This window comes from Bos indicus, chromosome 17 (genome assembly GCF_029378745.1).
Source record: "Bos indicus isolate NIAB-ARS_2022 breed Sahiwal x Tharparkar chromosome 17, NIAB-ARS_B.indTharparkar_mat_pri_1.0, whole genome shotgun sequence".
In the NCBI taxonomy this organism is placed as follows: Eukaryota; Metazoa; Chordata; class Mammalia; order Artiodactyla; family Bovidae; genus Bos; species Bos indicus.
In genome coordinates this window covers 509,124-532,744 of record NC_091776.1, presented here as the reverse complement: position 1 = coordinate 532,744, position 23,621 = coordinate 509,124, and the positions used below count along the sequence as shown (strand labels likewise).

The 23,621-nt window shown below is 37.3% G+C and overlaps 1 protein-coding gene across 3 annotated transcripts; it reads right to left on the bottom strand.

Annotated features, from left to right (window-relative positions):
- Window positions 1–6,517: 6,517 nt before the first annotated feature.
- Window positions 6,518–23,272, bottom strand: MSMO1 (methylsterol monooxygenase 1). 3 transcript variants are annotated; one of them, XM_019977502.2, is made up of 6 exons: window positions 23,153–23,272; window positions 18,606–18,891; window positions 13,040–13,188; window positions 11,986–12,112; window positions 10,201–10,355; window positions 6,518–7,489 (listed from the first exon to the last, which is right to left on the bottom strand). In XM_019977502.2, the coding sequence occupies exons 2-6, from the start codon at window positions 18,858–18,860 to the stop codon at window positions 7,294–7,296; spliced, it is 882 nt and encodes a 293-aa protein (XP_019833061.1). In that variant the 5' UTR covers window positions 18,861–18,891; window positions 23,153–23,272; the 3' UTR covers window positions 6,518–7,293. The 3 variants fall into 3 exon arrangements, with proteins under 3 accessions (XP_019833061.1, XP_019833060.1, XP_019833062.1); XM_019977501.2 differs by having other exon boundaries at window positions 23,081–23,231; XM_019977503.2 differs by lacking the exon at window positions 23,153–23,272 and adding an exon at window positions 22,980–23,059.
- Between the last annotated feature and the right edge of the window lie 349 nt (window positions 23,273–23,621).

Sequence of the window (23,621 nt, the reverse complement as noted above, 5' to 3'; positions counted from 1 at the left end):
CAGTGATATCAAACTTTAGGATCCTGAAGAATTAGCACAAAGACTTCAGCTGGCCCAAGCAGTCCCACACCTAGATCTGGTGTTGTCATGCACTTCAAACATCCCTCGTTCCCCTCCTGCACCCCCACTATTGGCTCTTATTACTTAAAACACTCTGAATTGTTTAAATGGCAATATAATTGGCAAATCCTATAAGTTCCTATTACAATAGTCTCCACTTTTTTTAATTAATAGAACATTTCTTGATCTCCTATCATGTACAAGGTATCATGCCAGGTGTACAGAGGATATGGGAGGAAAGATGGAGAATAGCAAGGTCCCAGCTCCACAGTCACTCATGACCTGCATGACTTTGACCTTATTAATAACCCTCACTGAACCTCTTAAAGGCTCAGAAAGAGATTAGCAAGAACAATGTTACAGGAGAATGAAAGTACATAGAAATCTTTGGATTAAAAGAGGTAGCAACCCAAGGCAGAATGTGCTGAGGCATGACAGACAGAGGTTAGTGATCCAGAATGGGGAGGAGAGAGGAGGGTTGGAGGCTGCTGTTCCCTGAAGCAGCACAAGACCTCAGTGAGGGAGTCGGGGCTGGTGGGAGGGGGCTGGAGCTGGTTCAATTAGAAAACATGGCGGGAACTTATAACACAATAGCTAACATTTATTGCACACAGCAACACGTACCTCACGTGTAACATTTTAATCAATTCTCACAAACTCCCTATGAAACGTTATCATCCTCATTTCAGGATGAGGAAATTGGTGTAGAGTAGCAGGAGAGGGAAAGGTTTTCTAGCAAGTGGATCAGTTACTTGGAGCAAAGGGACAAGGCCACAGCTCAGTCCTGCCTGGTACTGGGTTCATTCTCCTGTGAGCAATAGCCTAGGCTCTGAGCCTCCAATTGCACAGTGAACTCCACCCTTTTATTTTTTCAATAGTTTGAAAGTAGCATTTTGTATAGTGGGTTCTACCCTCTTACATCCTCTTCCTTTCAACATGGGGAGCACAACAGTACTCAGTGTGTCCTACGACATTTTACCACAGTCTGGTGATTTTATGGGAGAATGTCAGCATTTGACAATCACTTGCCACAGCATCTATTTGACCAAAGGCATAGCTCACTCTTCTGAACATTAACTGGAAGATTTTAATCTTTTCAAAGAATAGATTGGGACTAAATCCTCAGAGACAAACATACAGCCCTCTGTGCATTCACACATGAAGACTTTGAACAGAGTCTTTCTCCAACTTGGGAAATTTAAAAGCTCTAGGTTTTATGTGAGTTTAGGAGTTAGAAGTTGAGATAGGAATTTCTTTAAGTATTGCAGATCCAAGCTTTTCCAAAGGTTAAAATGTCTTTAGCCAGATTATATACAAGAGAGTAAAATACTAATTGTGTGCATGCTCAGTCACTTCAGTGGTGTCTGACTCTTTGCAACCCTATGGACTATAGCTCACCAGGCTCCTCTGTCCATGGGATTATCCAGGCAAGAATACTGGAGTGGGTTGCCCTGTCCTCCTCCAGGGGATCTTCCCTACCCAGGAATTAAACCTGGGTTTCCTGTGTTGGAGGCAGATTCTTTATCACTGACCTACTAGGGAAGCTCAAAATATTAATTAATTATAATATTATAGATACTAAGCATATCCTACACTCTCATTTTAATTATGATATTAACTTTAAGCTTTCAAATTACTACTTCAGCAAAATTAAAAATGGATAATCTAAGAAACAGAGAATCCCTTGTTTTCTAGACAGATCTACATATTGTTTTTGTACTCTAGTCTTCATATTTATTTGTTTCTATCCCACATCAAGTGCTAAAAAAAGACAGCTTAATTCAGGTAATCTTAAAAGAAGTCTGGTCAGTAAATCATATAAAAATTCATTTGTACTGAAGTGCCTATTAATGAGTCTTTCTTTCTGATGGCTACTGGCTTAGAACTTTTTCTCTCCTTTCAAAGCATCTGTCTTCTCAAAAAATTGTGCATAAGGGGGAAATTCTGGGAAGCATTTTCTGAGATTTTATAGAAGATGCAAGTCTGCAGTGTGTGCATGTAGTGGCCACAATCATGGTTTCTAAAGTTAAAAGTCTGGCCCCATACATCCGGATTAACTTCACCTCTGAGACAATTCCTTCACATATGAATAGAAGAAAAAAAAAAAAAAAAAAGGCACTTACATTCCAGAGCAATAAGTAAGATCAAGCACAATTCACAGTAAAAGTTATCTAGTATGAAAAGATAATTAGAACATAAGTTGTTTAAAAATATTTAGCACCATTATCAACAGTAGGTGTCACTCTACTCTTAGTTCAGACCCCTGTGTTCCAAGAGTATTAGGGAATGAAAGTACATGATAAAAGAATTCCCTTAGATACCTTACAACTAAACAGCATAGTTTTAGGTACAGCCTCAAAATTGTTGTTTGAGAGTTAAGAACAGACTTATTAAACACACACACACACACACGTTGGAGGAGGGTTGGAAAGTGACCCCCCAGGTCCGTAGGTGTCTACTATGCTACTGGGAGGAGCAGATAAATAGCTCCAGAAAGCATGAAGAGGCTGAGCCAAAGCAGAAAAGATGCCCTGTCTGTCTGGTGAAAATAAAGTCTGATGAAAAGAAAAAGTAAAGTCCAATGCTGTAAAAAAGATTATTGCATAGGAACCTGGAATGTTAGGGCCATGAATCAAGGTAAACTGGACGTGGTCAAGCAGATGACAAGAGTGAACATCGACATTTTAGGAATCAGTGAACTAAAATGGATGGGAATGGGCTAATTTAATTCAGATGAACATTACATTTACTACTGTTGGCAAGAATCCCTTAAAAGGGATGCAGTAGATCTCATAGTTAAAAAGAGTCTGAAATGCATTACTTGGGTACAATCTCAAAAACAACAGCATGATCTTGGTTCATTTCCAAGGCAAACCATTCAAATATAGTAATCCAAGTCTATGCCCCAACAACTAATGCTGAAGAAGCTGAAGTCAAATGGTTCTATGAAGACCTACAAGACCTTCTAGAACTAACACCAAAAGAAGATGTTCTTTTCATCATAGGCAATTGAAATGCAAAAGTAGACAGTCAAGGGATACCTGGAGTAACAGGCAAGTTTGACCTTGGAGTACAAAATGAAGCAGGGCAAAGGCTAACAGGAGTTCTGCCCAGAGAATGCACAGGTCATAGCAAACACCCTCTTCAAACAACACAAGAGACGACTCTACACATGGACATCACCAGATGGGTCAATATTGAAATCACATCGATTATATTCTTTGCAGCTGAAGATGGAAATGTTCTATACAGTGGGCAAAAACAAGGCCTGGTACTGACTGTGGCTCAGATCATAAACTCTTTATTGCAAAATTCAGACTTAAATAAAGAACATATGGAAATCCACTAAGCCATTCAGGTATGACCTACATCAAATCCTTTATAATTATACGGGGGAAGTGACAAAAAGATTCAAGGGATTAGATCTGAAAGACTGCCTGAAGAACTATGGATAGAGGTGAGTAATATTGTACAGGAGGTGGTGACCAGAACCATCCCAAGAAAAAGAAATGCAAGAAAACAAAATGGTTGTCTGAGTAAGTGCTAAAAATAGCTGAGAAAAGATGTGAAAGGCAAAGGAGAAAGGGAAAGATAGACCCAACTGAATGCAGAGTTCCAGAGAATAGCAATAAGAGATAAGAAATCAGCCATTAAAAAGAATTCATTTGAATCCGTTCTAATGAGATGGATGAAACTGGAGCCTATTATACAGAGTGAAGTAAGCCAGAAAGAAAAACACCAATACAGTATACTAACACATATATATGGAATTTAGAAAGATGGTAACGATAACCCTGTGTACAAGACAGCAAAAGAGACACTGATGTATAGAACAGGCTTATGGACTCTGTGGGAGAGGGAGAGGGTGGGAAGATTTGGGAGAATGGCATTGAAACATGTATACTATCATGTATGAAACGAGTCGCCAGTCCAGGTTCAATGTACGATACTGGATGCTCGGGGCTGGTGCACTGGGACGACCCAGAGGGATGGTAGGGGGAGGGAGGAGGGAGGAGGGTTCAGGATGGGGAACACATGTATACCTGTGGTGGATTCATTTCGATATTTGGCAAAACCAATACAATATTGTAAAGTTTAAAAATAAAATAAAATTTTTAAAAAAAATGAAAGAAAATAAACAAGACTACAAAAAAAACAAAAAAAATAAGAAAGCCTTCTTAAGTGAACAATGCAAAGAAACAGAAGAAAACAATAGAATGGGAAAGATGAGAGATCTCAAGAAAATTTGAGATACCAAGGGAATATTTCATGCAAAGATGGGGCATGATAAAGGTAGAAATGCTAAGGACCTAACAGAAGCAGAAGAGATTAAGACGAGGTGGCACGAATATACCAAAGTGTACAAAAAAGGTCTTAATGATCCAGATAACCGCTATTGTGTGGCTACAAATCTAGAGCCGGACATCCTGGAATGTGAAGTCAAGTGGGCATTACTACCAACAAAGCTAGTGTGGGTGACTGAATTCCAGCTGAGCTATTTCAAATCCTAAGATATTGCTCTTAAAGTGTTGTACTCAATATGTCAGTAAATCTGGAAAACTCAGCAGTGGCCACAGGACTGGAAAAGGTCAGTTTTCATTACAATCTCAAAGAAGGGCAATGCCAGAGATTGTTCAAACTACCATGCAATTGCACTCATTTCACATTCAAGGAAGATAATGCTCAAAATCCTTCAAGCTAGGCTTCAACAGTATGTGAAACGAAAACTTCCAGATGTACAAACTGGCTTTAAAAAAGGCGGAAGAACCAGAGATGAAACTGTCAACAATTGTTGGATCATAGAGAAAGCAGTAGAATTTCAGAAAAACATCTACTTCCGTTTCATTGACTATGCCAAAGCCTTTGTGTGGATCACAACAAACCATGGAAAATTCTTCAAGATATGGGAATACCAGACCACCTGACCTGCCTCCTGAGAAATCTATAGGCAGGTCAAGAAGCAACAGAACTGGACATGGAACAACCAACTGGTTCAAAATTGGGAAAGGAGTACATTAGGTTGTATATTGCTACTCTACTTATTAACTTACACGCAGAGTACATCATGTGCAGTGCCAGGCTGGATGAATCACAAGCTAGCATTAAGATTTCTGGGAGCAATATCAACAACCTCAGATATGTAGATAATACCAATTCAATGGCAGAAAGTGAAGAGAAACTAAAGAGCCTCCTGATGAAGATCAAAGAGGTGAGTGAAAAGGTTGGCTTAACTCAAATAACTTAATTCAAATAACTAAGATTATGGCATCTAGTCCCACAACTTCATGGCAAATACATGGGGAAACAATGGAAACAGTGACACTTTTATTTTCTTGGGTTTCAAAGTCACTCTGGACAGTGACTGTAGCCATGAAATTAAGATGCTTGTTCATTGGTAATAAAGTTATGACACACCAAGACAGCATATTAGAAAGCAGAGACATTACTTTGTGGACAAAGGTCCATCTAGTCAAGACTATGGTTTTTCCAGTAGTTACGTATAGATGTGAGAGTTGAACCATAAAGAAGGCTGAGTGCTAAAGAAACAATGCTTTTGAACTGTGGTGTTGGAGAAGACTCTTGTGAGTCTCTTGGACAGCGAGGTAAAACTAGTCAATCCTAAAGGAAACCAACCCTGAATATTCATTAGAAGGACTGATGCTGAAGCTCCAATACTTTGGCCACATGATGTGAAGAGCTGACTCATTGGAAAAGACCTTGATGCTGGAAAAGACTGAAGGCGGGAGAAGGGAGCAACAGAGAATGAGATGGTTGGATGGCATCATTTACTCAACGGACATGATTTGAGCAAACTCCATGAGATAATGAAGGGCAGGGAAGCCTGGCATGCCACAGTCCATGGTGTTACAGAGTGGGATATGACTTAGCAACCAAACAACAGCCAGAGTCTCAGCTGTAACTTTCTCAGTCCTTATTTGAACCTCTTTACTGTATAAGTATTAAAAAAAAAAAACAAAAAACGGTGCATGTACATGTGCTTAGTCATGTGACTCTTTGCGACCCCATGGACTGTAACCCACCTCACTATTCTGTCCATGGGATTTCCCAGGCAAGAGTACTGGAATGAGCTGCCATTTCCTTTTTCTGGGGCTCTCTCCAACCCAGGGATTGAACCCATGTCTCCTGCACTGGCAGGTGGATTTTTTCCACTGGGCTACCTACTTGAAATTAAGTCAGCCCCATAAAGTTTGTCTCTATTCTCCCATCTGTATATTTTCTAAGTGGGGTAATGAGCTATTTCAGTATCCTCCATTTTATTAGGTCAATAGAATTTCCCACAATAGCCTGATAAATACATGTTGAAACTGTCAAAGTTTAAGAAATGAAGCATTTAAAAAGATAAAATTATTCCTTTTGTTACAAAACAATAATTTAGTGATTTTTATACTTTTCCTGATAAGAATAAATAAAATGATGTTTTAAATAGGAAACAGAATAATCAAACAAAATCACATTTATTTCAATAGCTGCAAGTGCAAATACAGCAAGCCAGTACACAGTTTCAGGACACTGCTTTAAGTACAAAGAAAACTTGATATACAAAAATGAAAGAGGAAATAGCAGAAATAAAGCTCGATTTTTTAAAAAAGTTGAAGTAACCTGAAAACCTTTAGACTAAAAGAGTCTTACATCAATTCATAAATGCCTTAATTTATAGATAACAGTGGTACATTGTAATCAAAAAGGACTTCCCAAAGAGTCATTTCGAACTGATCAGCTCCAGATAAGAAATTCCTGGCAGTGGCTACTCTGGGATTCGGCACTCACTCATACTGTACAGACTGGTATAGTTCAATCCATGGCATTTGATTTTTATGCAAATTCCAAAAAGGTAAATACCTTTTTGGTAAGTTCAATAGGAGGCCAACACCACTACCAAGAGTTCCTGAAATGGCCACTATATATTTAAAAGGTTTAAAGACCAATTTTGGCTTCAGGCCTATGGTACAATGTTGGGGGAAAGACTTCAATTAATACTCCGTTACTTAAATCCTTTTTGTAAGATTAGCAAAATGGCCCTTAAAGCTTCCTCAGGAAAACTGTATTTAAATATATGAAAGCTCCCACTAGGAAATTAATTAAAAGTTGTTAATCGTCTTTTTAATCACTTAGTGGCCAAGTCATATGTATATTTCTGCTCCCCAGAAGCAATGTTAGCTACTAGCTTCAATTCAGGAAATGCATATTTTCCGGAAGGTTTATATGAGATGCTTATTCAGTCTTTTTCTCAACTTTCTTCATCTTTTCATTGTAGGCATTAAATTGAGAGTCTGTTCCAAAAATTCTGTCCCACCATGTAAATGTTGAAGCATAGTTTCCAATGAAGTTCATGTGGTGGAAATCGTGATGCCGAGAACCAGCATAGAAAGGAATGAGATTTAAAGGGTTGAGAGGAATGTCATAACCACTGAAATGAAAATGATAAAGATTATTAAGGAAGTAAGTACACCTTCAATAATTAACTTGTTCATTGACCATAATATGCTTGTTAACCATTCAAATAACATTCCACTGTACCTAAGTCACTTATTTCTGATATGTGTACAAAAGTTCACAGCAAATGGTACATACTCTAGAAACCACTTTCAGTAATTAAAGAAAAACTTGAACAATTTATAGACTATTAATGTAGTATTAATGTAATATTAATATTTTAATATTGATATTACAATCAGGAGATGAAGGAAGGATTATAGTAATGAATTCTTAGACACAGATTTTCATGAATTTTTTCTCTTTTAGAGGAATTTGCTTACCAAACTTTGTAACACCCATACTACTACGTATGTCTTTTAGGAAAAGTTGTACAAAATTAGCACCAAGCATTACAAAGGTTAAATCTGAGGATTACTGTTTGCAACTTCTTTTTAGAGTACCTGTCTTTATTTCTAACTACAAGTCTAAAATCTGATATCTATAATTATACCAGTCTGAATCACCCCAATCCTTCCCTCCCTTGAGCAGGCTGAGAAGGAAGGAAATAGAAAGGAGCAATGGAAAGAAAGAAAGAAGGACACATCATCTACCACTTCTCTGCCTAAGACTGCTGCTACTGCTAAGTCACTTTAGTTGTGTCTGACTCTGTGCGACCCCATAGACAGCAGCCCACCAGGCTCCTCCATCCCTGGGATTCTCCAGGCAAAAACACTGGAGTAGGTTGCCATTTCCTTCTCCAAAGGGTCATTACAGAAGAATAAAATAATTGCTGGCCTGAATTATACTATTTAACCAAATTTTTTATTAAAACCACAAATATATTTCTTTCAACAGTGTTTCAGGAACATTAAACCTGCTTTTCAATCAAGGCATGAAATCCAAAAGCCAGAAAAAAATAAAACTGATAGATCTTACTATATAAAAATTTAAAACTTCAGTACCGTAAAAGAACCATCAAGAGTTAAAACTGAAATGACAGATGGGAGAGAAAATATTTACAACATATGTAACAAAGTTACCTACTTTGTAATTTCATGTAATAACCATGAAATTAAAAGATGCTTGCTCCTTGGAAGAAAAGCTATGAGAAACCTAGATGGCATATTAAAAAGCAGAGACATTACTTTGCCAACTAAGGTCCACCTAGTCAAAGCTAAGATTTTTCCAGTAGTTATGTATGGATATGAGTGTTGGACCATAAAGGAAGCTGAGCGCTGAAGAACTGATGCTTTTGAACTGAGGTGTTGGAGAAGACTCTTGAGAATCCTTTAGACTACAAGATCAAACCAGTCAATCCTAAAAGAAATTAGTCCTGAATATTCAGTGGAAGGACTGATGCTGAAGCTCCAATACTTTGGCCACCTGATTCAAGAACTGACTCCTTAGAAAAGACCCTGATGCTGGCAAAGACTGAAGGTAGAAGGGGATGACAGAGGATGAGATGGTTGGATGGCATCACTGACTCGACGGACATGAGTTTGAGCAAGCTCTGGGAGTTGGTGATGGACAGAGAAGCCTGGCGTGCTGCAGTCTATGGGGTTGCAAAGAGTCAGACGTGACTGAGAGAACAAACTGAACTGAACTGAACAAAGCTTACACGCGAACCAAAATGTTATAAGTCTCCCTGGTGGCTCAGGTGGTAAAGAATCTGCCTGCAATGCAGGAGAGACCTGGGTTCAATCTCTGTGTTGGGAAGATTCCCTGGAGAAGGGAATGGCTACCCACTCCATCCCTCAGTATTCTTGCCTGGAGAATTTCATGGGCTGAGGAGACTGATGGGCTACACATCATAGGGTCACAAAGAGTAGGACACAACAGAGTGACTAACACTTTCACTTTTTTCATAATAGGTTATAAAACATAATCTAACAAAAAGTAGGCAAGTGAAATAAAAGCTAATTCAAAGAAGAAAATAACTATTGTCAACAAGCACACAGGCGTGCAGCCTCACCAGTCCCTGGGGAACACAGATCACAGCCCTGAAGGTTCTCTGCTCTCCTAATAACCAAGATTAACGAGACTGTAATGTCCAGGCTGGAAAAGGTATCAGAAGCAGGGAAAGCATTCTTGCAGGCTCCTGCTGGGCATGTAAAGAGGGGCCCTTTGGAGAGCAGTTTTGCAGCACTTCCAAAAATTTTGTTTCATTTTCCCAAATAATACATGAATACAATCTCACCATAAAAATGACAACAGTTATAGACAAGAATGCAAAAAAAAGTCTATTATTTGAATTTGTCCCAATGATTATGTTCTCCTGTTTTCTTAAAAACAGTAACATTAACAATGTTTAACTTCTCTTACTATTAGTCTACTTAAAAAACATAATCTATGACAATGACTATGAGTGTGTAAAATGGGTGAAAGTGGTCAAAGGTATGAACTTCCAATTGTAAGATGAATAAGCCTTGGGCATGTAATGAAGAGCATAAAGGCTGAAGGCAACAGTCCTGTGAATTTGAAAGTTGCAAAGAGAGTTCTTATAAGTTCTCATCACACACACACAAAAAATTATAACAATGTATAAAGATGGATCAGCAATATATATATCAAACCATTACACTGTATATCTAAAACACAATATGTCAATTACATCTCAATTAAAAAAAATAAGAAAGATAATCTATGACCATGAAGAAAGGATATTTTATGATACCTTCTACCTGAATAGAAACCAAACCTTACCTATGGACATCAATAGTCTCTATCAAACGAACAGTCACCCAGGCCCAAAGAAGAATAACATGATCACATAAAAGCATGATTCCAATGAAAAATCCAGTTCCAAGAATTATGGTTTCCAGAGGATGTGCATATTCAGCTTCCATTCCAAATGGAGCCTAAAATAAATAAGAATTGCTTAATATATTGTGATGGTTAATTTTATGCATCAACTTATCTAGGCCATGGTGCCCAGTTGCTTGGTCAAACACCAGTCTAGATTTGGTGTGAAGGTCTATTTTAGATGTGATCAATATTTAATACTTAAATCGGTAAAGAGGATCCTCCATAATGCAGGTGGGCTTCATTCAATCAGCTAAAGGCCTTAGAAGCAAAGACTGAGGCTTCCCAAGGAAGGAAGGAATGCTCAAGACTACAGTACAGAAAACCTGTGTGCTTTCCAGCCTGTTGCCCATAGGAATTCAGATCCAGGCCTGCAACATCAAGTCTCTCCTGCATTTCCAGTTAGCTGCCCTATAGATTTCAGATTTGCCAGCCCCCACAACTGCATGAGCCAGTTCCTTAAAATAAATCTGCGTGTATGTATCTCCAATTGATTCTTGGAAGAACCCTAATATACATACGTATTTTTAATTTATTTGTGCATATCATTTTATAATACTATATCCCTTCTATATGTTATGATAATACAGTCATCCCTCAGTATTCTAAAGGGATTGGTTCAAGGACCTCCATGGACACCGAACTTTAATGAAAAGGCAGTATTTGGCAGTATTTGCACATAACCTATGCATATCCTCTCATATACATCATCTACAGATTACTTACAAGACCTAATACAATATAAATGCTATGTAATTGTGTAACTGTTGTAAACACAATTTAAATGTTATGTAAATAGTTGCCCATTCAAGGCAAGTTCAAGTTTTGCCTTTAGGAACTTTCTGAAATTTTTTCCCCAAATATTTTCAATGAGGGTTTCCAGAGGATGTGCATATTTAGTTGGTTGAATTCATGGATTCAGAACCCATAGATACTAAGGGTCAACTGTATATCTAGTCATACCTATATAAACATTAACAGTAATTCTCAATAAAGATATTTCTCTGTTTTTACCAAACATTAAAAGGGCTAGGGATGTCCTTAATATGATCTATTTTAATGGTTTGAGATAAAGGCATTAAAACAACTGGCTTGAATTCTACATTTGGTTTATGCACCTGAATTTGTTCTGTCAAGATAGGGATATTTGATTTATCATATCAGGTAATCAGGATCAATGCAGAACATACCAGCGTAACAAATCTGACAAAGCTAACAACAAAGCAGTTCTGATTAAAAAAAAAAAAAAAAACAAAAACCCTGTTTTGTGGGAAGAAGTTAGCAATGAGGTGGAAAAGCATTAAAACTAAGTTGAAAATTGTTTTAGAAATTTAATGATTCAAGGTTTGTTGTTTTGGGGTCCCACTTAAATAATCATAACAGCATTAGAGCCTCCATCAAACTGCCAGGTACCCAGCTGTGTGAGTACAGTGCTCTGAACCAAAATACAAAAATGAATATTTTTATTTCAGGCCTCAATTTACCATGAAATCAGGATACTAATAAAAAATCTGTAGAACTAGCTTTGTGTTCATGTTTACGTGTGTATGTATTCTAAACAATCATGCAAAGGAAAATGAAATAAAGACATCACTGACAATTTTTTTTAAGTTCAGATTCTTTAAAAAAAAAATAACATTTTTGCCTCAAAGAGTAAAAAATATATTAAATATAATTTGAACATACCTGAAACTCATGATGAACTTTATGAATGTATTTATATATTCTTTTGTGATGTAAAAGCCTATGCAAGAAATAGTGCCAAGTATCCTCGATCACTGCACAGCCAAAACATCTTGCCAAAAGCATGTACCTTTAAGATGAAAATACTGTAATGAGGATAAAATAACTTACTAAAACAATCTAGACTTTTACCTAGGATCACTGCTGGACACTGCATAAAATCAAATACTATCTTGACTTAACTGGTTATATTGATCAACAAATTCTCAAAACAATACATATAGATACAAGCTAGATATATGATACCACCTGAAGAAGGGTTAAAGAGGCTGACCACCATACCAATTCTAATTCTATTATAAAAAAAAAAAAAAGTTATAAAATCAGAGCTAAGAAAGAAAACTCAAAATCTCTAGGCAAAGAGTAACACTGATAAAGGACTTACTACTCATAATAGTAAAATCACTTTCTTCTGCCAAAGAGAAGCATGTAAGTGCAATGGGCAAAAGTATTTTATTTATATAGGAACAAATACACAAATTCTCTTATATGTTGCATATAGAGTAATAGGAAAAGCACATATCTATATATTGTACATCTGTATTCAGGTTTCGTCAGAACAGAAAGCTAGAATACAAAAATTATTTGAACATAAATATGCTCAGATAATATACATACATATATATGTGTGTGTGTGTGTGTGTGTGTCTATATGGACACAATTTTTATAAACTTTACCCTCACTCATTTTTTTCATTCATTTTAGACTTAAAATATATTTTTTCTTGCTATAAGCCCCTGTATCCTGTACATAATCATATAAAGGATGCCATGGAAACTTCTGATGTAAGAAAATCACCCTCCAATAAAGATATTAAAATATAGAAACACATAAAAATGGGAACATTTCAAGTTTCTACTATAGTTTTCTATATTTTATTTACTTCAAAGTTAAGAGCAAACATTAACCAAATGAAGAAAGAAGGTAATACTAAGGATATTTTAATTGGATGATAAACCATAACTGAGTATAAAAATCAAATCTTTATCTACATACCATCTTGGCATTGTTTCCCAATCATAGGGAATACTGAAATACTCTGTAAAATAATAAGTTCCACAAATCAACGGAAGCTGGATACAAAAGTGATTAAAGAGAAGCACTTTAAAACATTTCCATTGGTTTTCCCATGTTTCTGGTTTATCCTATGGAGAGGAGAAAAAATTAAAACGTTTAGTATTAGCCTCTGCTATCAGAAGTTTCACCTGAAAACTAAAAGTAAATTCTTAGATTTTTCTCTAATGTCTATATGGGACCTGGAATTTATGTTATTTAATTAATCTTATGTTATGTAGATTCTGTATTATAATTGCTAAGTTACAGTAACTAAGGCCCAGGAACTATAACACTCACTCCCAATATTCTAAATTCTTGACAACTATTATCACTACTATAAACAGATGAAGAAACTGTCAAAACTCAGGCCCAGGCATAATGGTCCGAATGATCTTTAAGCAACACTACAGAATAAGTAAGTCTTGTTTTTGCTGCCCACGGATCATTTACTTTTATCAGGAATTCCAGAGATGAAGACGTGTGTCATGCTACAATCACAGCTGAGTTCTCCCAAATGCTGAGGGAGCTATACACACAGCATTGAAAGCCTTACTACACAGGCAGGCAACACCATTCAGTGGTTTTCATTCCCAGAAATAAGTGCATTTTTCTTCATACACATTGACAGAATTAGAAACTCTCTGAGCTGAAAGAACTCCAGAAACAAATGTGTCCGGTGGTTCCCAAAGAATGGGAACAGATGAAGTTCACAGATTAAAGTCAAATGAGGAAGTGATCAATGTAGAGAAATGTTCACAAAACCCCATGAGGATTATCAACTTGCTCAGCAAGCCATAAAGAAAAGTGAATATGTATTCAATTCAAAGGGCTGTACTTAGTTAAGAAGTGCTTTTGGCTTTACAAAAAGATAGTAAATAATAAATAGTCATTGCTCTTTTAAATGTCCTTACTCCTAAATTCAGAAATCTGCAATGGAAACCACTGACCTCAGCAGAGGCCCACAGGTCAACCATCTTGCCCAGATCACACAGGCAGTTATTAGCAGAACTTGTGACTAACTAAAATCTAGGGTTCCAGTATTGTTCCTGAAATTCTTTAGAAGAGCTTCCTTCCCTGACAAAAAAGGAAGAGTTCAACTGGTAATCAGAGTTGATTCTAACCTCAGGGTCTCTGTGAAGCTCATATCTCAGTCTCAACAATAAAATGAAGGAATTAGGCAAGATTACTTTATAATTGTCTATTTCTGCTCTGAGCATGATCTGACCTTTCTCCTCTGAACTTCCAGTCTGTGACTGGGGACAAAATAAATGAAAGGTTCTGGCTTGGGTGGGAAAAGCCACTCTTTTCCCCAAAGAACTATGTTTAAGTAACTGGTGATACCTCGGCTAGAATCTAACACTGATGTCAGTTATAACTACAAAGAAATCACATGGTTTACTATTTATGAGGGTCATAGATTTCAGAAAGAATGTTTTTAATGTATAAATCCTTGAGGAAAGTTCCTAGAGAATTATTAAGATGTATGACATAAATAAAAAAAAATCCTGCAAGGTCCATTTCTTTACTTTCACAGAAGTGAATATCACCCTTCCCCCTAGCAAGCATGTACATTAACTGTCTATTCTATTTCAAAGCAGAATTTTTGGTGTTGTTCCACCAGTGTCAGTGTTTCAGGGTATCTGCCTTCAAAATGCATAACTCTGTAATTAACTTATACTGACTTATTGGCTTGTTTTTAAATCCCTTTATATTGTGAAAACTTGTATTGATTAATCTTCAGTTAATTTTATTATTAAAAAATCTCAAAGCAGGGACTTTAATGGTTGCAAAACTCAAGAAACATATGCTAAGCACAGACTTGAAGGCTTTCGATCTGTTTATAAGTAACTAGTTGTAAACTAGATTATTGCTTGTCCTTTCTTTTGTCACATTTTTCTCTGGAGTCTTCATAAAATCTTAACTGAAACAGGCCTTTCTCTCTGAAAAAGTTACCACCTCTGACCAGTGAGTCAACTGTAGAGGGCAGAAGGCAGAGAGGGATAGTTTGGCCTGGACAGTCAGTCATACAACCAACCAATCAGCCCCATAAATAATGCAGTGGGTGACCCACTGCAGTCCAAATTCCAAACATGCATGAGAATTCCAAACACGCATGAGAACTTAAGACACTCAAACACAATTCTGCCTTTCAAAGCAGGCCTTTTTATAAAAATCATTTCGGAAATGTTGTGTCCTTTATTTACAGTAACAGGATACTCTTCTTTAGGCCACAGCCCTTTTAATTCCTCCCTTTACTCTTTGTTCTTCCCTCCTTTGACCTGGAGTCTATAAGCAGCTGGCCCCATGCAGTATCCCCAGAAAGGATCAATGTTAATAGTTGCTTAAAGTTGAGACTCACCAGGAGAGGCTACGAAGTGAAGAGACTGATTACAGAGGATGTGTGTATTGACTGCCATCAGACATGAACTCAATGAGTGCAACCAGTCTGCTTTAGATGAACATTCCCAAAATGCCTACTTTACATCAGGACTGTGTGCCTGAGTCTGAGTTTGGCATCACTTTTTGAAAAAAGTTAATAGTAAGCATTAGAAACTATTATAGGTTTACCAAGTGTTGATAAATTCTTTCTTTGTCTAACAATATGGTACAGACTCCTTCCTGAGAACTGTGTCAAACTCTTTAGTTAAAAGAGTTCATTATTTTCCCTATGTTTAAACTGAGAAGATGTACCATGTATGCAAGCTCTCAAGAAACACTTAGTGTACTGAAGCAAATACTGAGAAGTTAGGAACATCATCATTTTTGGGAAGATGACATGAATGCTGCAGAAATACCATGCTATATTTGGAATAAAAACAAAATCTTAACAGTCTTGATCAAAGTCTTAACATATTAACAACACTGAAGAGTTGAGACATCAAGAATCGTAGTGAACTGCAAAATAATACTCACGAATCCCCATAAGATTCCCTTCTAGCTTATTCAAAAATTACAATTTACATATGATAAAACTTCTCCATAAAGTGAGTATAAAGGGAGCATAGCTCAACATAATAAAGGCCACAGATGATAAGTCCACAGCTAACATAGGTCAATGGTGAAAACCTGAAAACATTTCCTCTAAGATCAGGAACAAGATAAGGATGCCCACTTTTATTCAACATAGTACTGGAAGTCTTAGACACAACAATAGGACAAGGAAAAGAAACAAAAGGAATCCAAATTGGAAAGGAAGAAGTAAAACTGTCACTGTTTGCAGATGACATGAAAAATCCTAAAAACACCACCAGAAAACTATCAGAGTTTATCAATAAATTTGGTAAAGCTGTTGTATACAAAATTAATATAGAACTCTATCAATAGATTTTTATACACTAACAATGAAATTAAGGAAACAATCCCATTTACCATTTCAGCAAAAAGAATACCATACCTAGTAATAAACCTACCTAAAGAGATGAATGATCTGTACTCAGAAAACTCTTAAGACACAGATGAAAGAAACACAAATGGATAACACAAATGGAAAGATACATCATGTTCTTAAATTGGAAGAACTGTTATATTGAATTGAATTATTATTAAAATGATCACACTACCCAAGATAATCTGTATAGTCAATACAATCCCTATCAAAACAACACTGGCTTTTTTTTTAGAACTGGGACAAATAATTTTAGTATTTGTATGGGAACACCTGTCTCCTAAAGCAAAGGAAACAAAAGCAAAAATGAACAAATGGGACCTAATTAAACTTTAAAGCATGTCTTCACAGCAAAGGAAACTCCTGACAACACAGGCAACTATTGAATGGGACAAAATATTTGCAAGTTATTTAATTTGCAAGACTGATTAGGGATTAATATCTAAAACATAAAAATAGCTCATATAATTTGATATAAAATTAGCATAAGACTTGAACAGACATTTTCCCAAAGACATACCGATGGCCAATACACACATGAAAAAATACTCAACATCACAAATCATTAAGGAAATGCAAATAAAAATCCCAATGAGATATCACCTCACACCTGTCAGAATGGCTATTATCAAAAGACTACAAATACAAATGTTGGTGAGGATGTGAAGAAAAGGGAACCTCAGTATACAGTTGGCATGAATGTAAACTGGTGCAGATACTGTGGACAGTATGGAGGTTCCTCAAAAGACTAAAAATAGAATTATCTTATGACCCAGTAATTCCACTCCTGGGTATATTTCTGAAAAAAAACAAAAAAAAACTAATTAGGAAAGATACATGCACACCATACATTCATACCAGCATGCTTTACAATGGTCAAGATATGGAAGCAATCTAAGTGTCCATCAACAGATGAATGGTGGAAGAAGATGGGTTATATATACACAATAGACTACTCAGCCATTAAAAAGAATGAAATTTTGCCATTTGCAACAATGTGGATAGACCTGGAAGGTCTATTATACTAAGTGAAATAAGTCAGAGAAAGACAAATATGTATGTTATCACTTAGATGTAAGAAAAAAACCCAAACGAATGAATAAAACAAGACATAGATTCAGATATAGAGAACAAACTAGAGGTTACAACCAGCAGGGAGAGAGAAGAGGGAAGGAGTGAGATAGAGGTAGATTAAGAAGTACAAACTACTACATATAAAATAGTTAAGTAACAAGGCTATTACTTCCTTGTTACTTCCCTGTTATTTGTTATTTTCTTTGTTAGCTTCCCTGGTGGCTCAGATGGTAAAGGATCCACCTGCAATATGGGAGATCTTTGGGTTGGGAGGATCCCCTGGAAGAGGGCATGGCAACCCATTCCAGTATTCTTGCCTGGAGAATACTCATGGACAGAGGAGCCTCAAAGGCTACAGTCCATGGGGTTGCAAAGAGTTGGACACAACTGAATGATTAAGCACAGCAAAAAAGGATAGCATAGGGAATATAGCCAGTATTTCATAATAATGTTAAGTGGAGCATAATGTACAAAAATTCTGAATTGCAATGCTGTACATCTGAAACTAATTTATTGTATATCAACTATAACTCAATAAAAAATTCTTTTAATTAAAACTTATAAACTCAAATTAGATAAACATCACATCTATTGAAGGCACAATTCAACCAATTCTTTCTGAAACCTTATCAGCAATGACCTAGGGTTGTGCTGTGTATATGGTAGCAACAAGAAATGTGGTGAACATTTTAAATACACCTAGTCTTGACTGAGATGAGCTGAAATTAGTGTAAAATATACACTAAATTTTGAACACTTATTGTAAGAATAAGATCACAATATATCCCATTAAATACTTTTTAATTTTGATTACTTACTGAAATATAATTGAGATTTACTGCATTAAACTAAATACATTGTGAACATGATTCCCCCCCCCTTTGTTACTTTTTAATATATTCTAGTAGGAAATTATGTATGTGGCTTCATTACATGTCTATTGGACAGCCCTGAGGTACAGTCTATTTTCAGTTACAAATTATATTTACTTTAAAAATATTCAACAAGACTAATGATAATATTCCAATGTAAGTCCATTATACTCACCTTTTGAATTTTGTACTTTTTCATGTAAGGTATAAATTGAAACAAAAATCCAGGTAAACAGAACAAGAAATAAAGGACCTCATGAACTATGAGAGATCCCCACGTTGCAATCTGGAACTTTGTATAATTATTCAACATATAGTTCCAAGCATTTTTAAATGGTTCCTGCAGAGGATTGTCAGGCAAAAGTGAATCTACATATTCCACAGCCAAGGATGCTGAACTAAAGACGCTGATACTTTCATTTGTTGCCATTTTTCAAATCTTTGCAGACAGCCTTATTATTCTGTAAATATAAATAAATAAGTAAATAAGCAAGCTAAACAACAAAAGTATAAGACAACAGTTTTTAAATGCTTCTGATTAATTTTTAAGTTGCTAAAGGAGTGCCAATCTCTCAGGTCATCCTAACCCCATGATTAAAAACACCAGTCTACAGGATGTCATCACCGCCTCCATTTGTAGATAGGATTTAAAAGCCACATGTTAACGTTCAACAGCAGCATCTAAAGAATAGTGGATAAGAAATTTCAAGCCATCTTTAAGGAGATTTATCAGTGTGGTCTCCCAGGAAACACTTGTAATTTCAAAGAGCAATAGCTGGGTTGAAAAGTATCACTTAAGAACTTATTTAGAAAAAGTCTGCCAAATATGACTACATAAATACTAAATATTTATAACTGGGAATACAAAGACAACCATAAATAAAGTCAAAGATCAAACAACAAACTGGAAAAAATATTTCCAAGAATTATGACAAAGGCTACAATGAGTGCTTTAGAAAAAGCCTAAAAACCCAATAGAAAATGACAGACTACTCACAGAAAGTTCACAGAAAAATACATACAAATACTAAGCAAATAAACAGCTCAGTTCGACTCAAATAGGAAATGCATCCTAAAACAAAAATTTAGTTTCACACTGCGCCTTAGCAGTAACAGTTTGGGGAAACCAGCACCACTGTACATTGTTGATGGGAGGATTAGTTTATTCTTTAAGGAAAAAAACCACAGTATTTATTACAATTCAAAATGAATACACCTTTTGATCCAGCAGTTTTCTCACTTAAGTACACAAAGATGAGCACACTAAGACTGAAGGAAGCATTGCTCACAATAGCAAAAACAAAGGAAAATACAGCAAGATGTTAGGGCCATCAACAAGAAATGAATTAAATAAATTCTCTCAGGTCCTTCCCAAGACACTGCCACCTAGGAGGAAGATCTACATATTCTACATGGAAAGACATCTAAGTGAAATAGCAAGTTGCAGAATGTACAGGAAGAGCCTCACCTATGTTTTTGTGAAAAGGTTATGTCTTTATCTATGCACTTTACACATATATACATAGGAGAAACACACAAACAGAAAATGTACAGAAAATGCATATGCACACATGGTAGGGAGGGGTTATGAAGAGGAGAAAAAAATTTACTTTCCATTTTATACCTCTTATAATTTTAATTTTTTCATGAGTATGTTTTACTTATAAATAACCTTAATAGGTCACCAAATCAAAAAACAGAGAAACTTATGAAGAATGTCACTTTCCTAAAAATATTTACTGCTGTCCCTAGTTTATAAATTATGATGGGCCACTCTAAAAATAAATATATTAAGCCTCAAAAGCATTCTTAATATTGTTTAAAATGCTCCTTTGTCCTTGTGCACCACCCCATAACCCACTCAACTATGGCCAACCCTTCAATAACACAGCTTTGAACTGTGCAGGCAGGTCCACTTAGACTTAGGTTTTTTTCAAAAAACAAATTGGAAAAACTTGGGGAGATTTGTGACAATTTGAAAAAAACTCACAGATAAACTGCATAGCCTAGAAATATAAAAAAAAATAAAGTTAGGTATGTCTTGAATGCATAATATATGAAACTGTGAAAGTGTTAGTCTCTCAGTCATGTCTGATTCTTTGTGATCACATGGACTGTAGTGTGCCAGGATCCTCTGTCCATGGAATTCTCTAAGCAAGAATCCTGGAGTGGGCAGTCATTCCCTTCTCTAGGGGATCTTCCCAACCCAGGGATCAAACCTGGGTCTCCTCCATTGCAGGCAGATTCCAAATCTAATGTTGAATCAACACCACTTACTAGCTGTGAGACCCTGAGCAAGTTAAGTAACTTCTCTAAGCCTCAGTTTTATTATTTGCAAAATGTAAAGAATAATAACAATAAGTAGATGATGGGAATCTTGTCATGATGTATATGTATATCAAATTACCACAATGTACATTTTGCTAACAGAACCTCAATAAAGTTGAAAAAATAAGGAATAACAATTATAGTTCTTCTAAAGAGTCCAAGAAATGATACATGTGAAGTACTTACGTTGAGGTGACACATAAGCTAAAAGAAGCTAACAATTATTAAGCGCTTTATATACACCAGTAACTTCTAAGAGTGTCACATGCTCTCTCTATAGTATAGACTTTACTCCTTACCACAGCTTCAAGGTAGGCACTTTTATTATTTTCATTTTACAGACAAAAACTGAGGTTTAGAAAGATTAAGTAACTTTCCCAAATTACAAAACACTAAGTGGGGGAGTCTGTGCTCTCATCCATTGTATCATACTGTGATCCTAAATAATAAAGCACACAATAAATAGTATAGTAACAGGGGAATAATTCTCAAAGTTCACCCAAGCCTCCTGAAAGAGTATTCCATATAGGCTGTCTTCATTTTCAGATTTCACATCCATTCTCTAGCAATTAAAATCAGTTTTGTATTCTAATCAATGCACTGAATTTATTCTTACTAAATAAAATCATTAAGTTTCCCAGCTGCCAGAACCAACAAAAATATTTTGGAGTTTATTTTATCTGGCCCTTATGGAAAATTTGATACTTCTCATCTTGATATATCTGCCTTTCTCGCTTCTTGGGATTCACATGTATTCACTCTGATTTAACTAACATGTGGTACTATTTGTGGCGACTGCACTTCCTGCTGCTCTCACCCTTGATAAATAAATATGATTTATTCAAATGATAAAATAAATATTATTTATTCAAATCATAAAATAAATATGATTTATTCAAATCATAAAATCTAGGGAGGAATACAAAGAAGTAACAAGACTGTCACAACATCTGCGATAAGAACAATAAGAGGTTGGAAATATAAAACAGAGAGGCCCAGGGAACAGATCCTAGAGAAAGAGGCATGTAAACTCAAACCTGGAGTGTGGAGGGAAGGCAGTTAAATCTAATTTAACTAGATTAAAAGAGAGTAAAGTAGGCTGGATGGGGTCGATGGGTGGTTTTGAGCAGAAGAAATATCAGTTCTAGAGACTCAACCAGGAGATAAGAAAGGATACAGCAGTTTCCCATTTAGTATGTCTGTGGTACAGCTTTTGAGAAAGAAAGGCTCAAGAATTGAGGCTGAACAGTTTCCCAGAGATGCTTGATTTACTCCTTCCAACTATTCTAGATTGTCAGGAGTGATCATATCTACTCCCTGTTGTGAGAATATGCTGATATCCTCTCTCTCTCTCTAAAACCCCAGGTTCTGATTATCCAAAAGTATACTGGCCATCTCCAATGTAGGCAGTTTGGAGGCATGGCAAAGTCAACATGTCCCAAAATTCGGTCCTTACTGCTTGCAACCCTGCCTACATACTCCCTCCCGCCTACTTTAACTTTGTGAACTGATGCCACTACCTAGTCATCTAGGGCAGAATATTCCGGATCTCTATCTCTGCTGCCTGGATAGCACTTCCCAACTTAGAAACAACTGGTTGAATTAACACTCAGGACTTTACTCTCTAGATTTAAGGGAGGGAAACGGATACACTACTGCCAACCGAACAAAAGCAAAAAATAGGTACTAAGGAAGAGAGGAGAGGGGAAATAACGAGCGAATTTTCTTTCTTTTTCTCATCCTTGCACAACTGGATTGACTTGAGGCAGACTCAGAAAAAAAGAAATGTAGTTGTCTGTGTATCACCGCCCCCCCACCCCCCCTCCCAGAAACTTTGAAGTTTCCCTGTCTCTGAGACCTGCCAGCAGTGCCTGGCCTTTGCCCGGCCCGGACGCCTGGCACCTCCATGTGTGCCCTTCTTAAACCCTCCCTCTAAAACACGACGCCAGCATTCATGCGAACAGCAGACAGGGTTCAGCCCTTCTTTAGACCCTTACAGTGTGAGGGAGCGCCTCCCCACAAGATGAAACACCTGGGCCTCTGCTCTCCTTTACTCTCACACTCCGTATTGACGCACCAAGGCCTCTGACTGTCCTCCGCTTCGGGCCTCTCTGGCCACGAAATAGCATCTCTTGCTGGTATAGTCCTCTGCCCAATTGCTATTCATCCTTTAGAACCCTCCCAGGGCGCCCTTCCCACCCGCGCGCCCCGCCGCGCATACAAACAGATCTTGCTTCTTCCTTTTGTAGAATTCTGGTCACTCTGTGCTGTGACCACTGCCTGGTTCCGACATTAAGAGATTTCACTCGTTTTCACCCCTACCTGCCGCCAGGCCGTCCGTCCCGGCCTCTACACGCGGGAGCCAACCGAGGCCACTCCACCCTAGTCCCTCACCTTGCGCGCCACCCACTGCAGCCGCCGCCTCCAGAGCTGCGCTAGGCGCTACCACTCGGGGGTCGACCGGCTCCTCCGCTGGTATTGGCTTGCATTGGCTGCGTTCCGCCTTCTGAGAGCCGTGATTGGCCTACGCATCTGCCGGCATCGTGTGACTCATGAGAACGCGGAACTGGAAGCGCGGCCATTGGCTGCTCAGATGGAGTGAGGATCGTGAGAGCTAGGCGTCCGGCCAGTAGCTGGTCCGCCAGCCGGGCTAGGCTGACGCAGGGCCTTGAGACGTCGCCTAGCAACCTCAGCCCCGCCCAGCACACGCGACCCCTTCCAGGAGCATGCGAACTCGGGGAGTTTGCAGGCGCACCGGCCCTGAAATCTTTACTATGAGCTGTATTCACTGGCGCCCCTTTAACGCTGTTGCGCCGAAAGTTTAGACCTCTTTCTCGTCCCAACCCCAGCGTCCTTTGAGAAC